Source organism: Teleopsis dalmanni, unplaced genomic scaffold (genome assembly GCF_002237135.1).
Source record: "Teleopsis dalmanni isolate 2A unplaced genomic scaffold, ASM223713v2 unscaffolded_contig_1826, whole genome shotgun sequence".
Classification (NCBI taxonomy): Eukaryota; Metazoa; Arthropoda; class Insecta; order Diptera; family Diopsidae; genus Teleopsis; species Teleopsis dalmanni.
In genome coordinates, this window is record NW_024033208.1 from 6,431 (window position 1) to 7,668 (window position 1,238).

General features: G+C 25.2%; 1 protein-coding gene across 1 annotated transcript; it reads right to left on the reverse strand.

The window, feature by feature from the left end:
- Window positions 1-137: 137 nt before the first annotated feature.
- LOC119664372 (UPF0324 membrane protein BT_4609-like) lies at window positions 138-918 on the reverse strand. The gene is made up of 3 exons (XM_038073877.1): window positions 744-918; window positions 379-698; window positions 138-164 (listed from the first exon to the last, which is right to left on the reverse strand). Exons 1-3 carry the CDS (start codon window positions 916-918, stop codon window positions 138-140), a joined length of 522 nt encoding a protein of 173 aa, XP_037929805.1.
- Between the last annotated feature and the right edge of the window lie 320 nt (window positions 919-1,238).

A 1,238-nucleotide genomic window follows, 5' to 3' on the forward strand; every position in this document is an offset into this window, starting at 1 on the left:
AAAACTCATAAATAGAAAAGCATCACAATTGTGATGCTTTTCTATTTATGCTAGATTTAATATTAAAAATAAACTTCCGCTTGCAATTACTATCCAAAGAATTATTGCAAGAAGTAAAGGTTTGTAGCCAATGTTTCTTAGCATTTTGAAAGATAAACTAGTTCCTATTAAAAATAAAGTTAAAGTTAATGCTGATTTTGAAAACATTATTATAATAGGGCTTATCTTATGAATTATAGGTAAATAGGTATTTAGAACATATAGCAACAAGAATAAACCAATAAACCAAGGGATACTAATTTTTTTATTAGAATTTTTTAAAAATAAAAGAGTAATAAAAGAGAGAGGTATTATCCATAATGCTCTTGCTAATTTTACTGTTGTAGCAATTTGTAATGCTTCTTCTCCATATTTACTAGATGCTCCTACAACAGAACTTGTATCATGTATAGCAATAGCACACCATAAACCAAATTCATGCTGTGACATATGAAATAAATGTCCTAATGGAGCAAATATTAATAATGCAATAGAATTCAGTGTGAATACAACAGCCAAAGCAACAGATATTTGATTTTCTTTTGCTTTAGTGATAGGAGATAAAGCAGCAATTGCACTTCCTCCACATATTGCAGTTCCTGCAGCTATTAAATATCCTGTAATTCGATCTATTTTAAATACTTTTGTAAGTATAAAACCTAAAATCATCACACAAGAAATACTTATAACTGTAAATGAAATACCTTCTTTACCAACATGTATTGCAGTAAAAACATTCATCCCAAATCCTAAACCTACAACGGCTACTTTTAATAATAAATTAGATGCTTTTTTAGATAGTTTTTCGTAAGGATTTCCGAATAACTGAGCTATAATAAATCCAATAACTAATGCAATTGGTGATGATATAAATGGCATTAAACAAAGAATAGTAAAAAAAATAAAAATTACTTTTGTAAATTTATAATATATATAATTGTTTTGGTTTGTTATTTTTTTCATTTTTATATTCATTATTTACAAAACAAATTTCCTGTAAATTGAATTTATATAGAAATGAAAAAAAGTAATCTGATATAACTAAAAGTTATAACGCTTAGAGAAATCAATAAATAAATTAACTAGTTTTGATTGTTCTCCTTCTTGAATAATAAAATTAAAATCTCTTTTTATTTCAAAATTCTAATATCACAATTTTAATATTGATGATTAAGTTCATTTAAAATAGAGAAAACGAT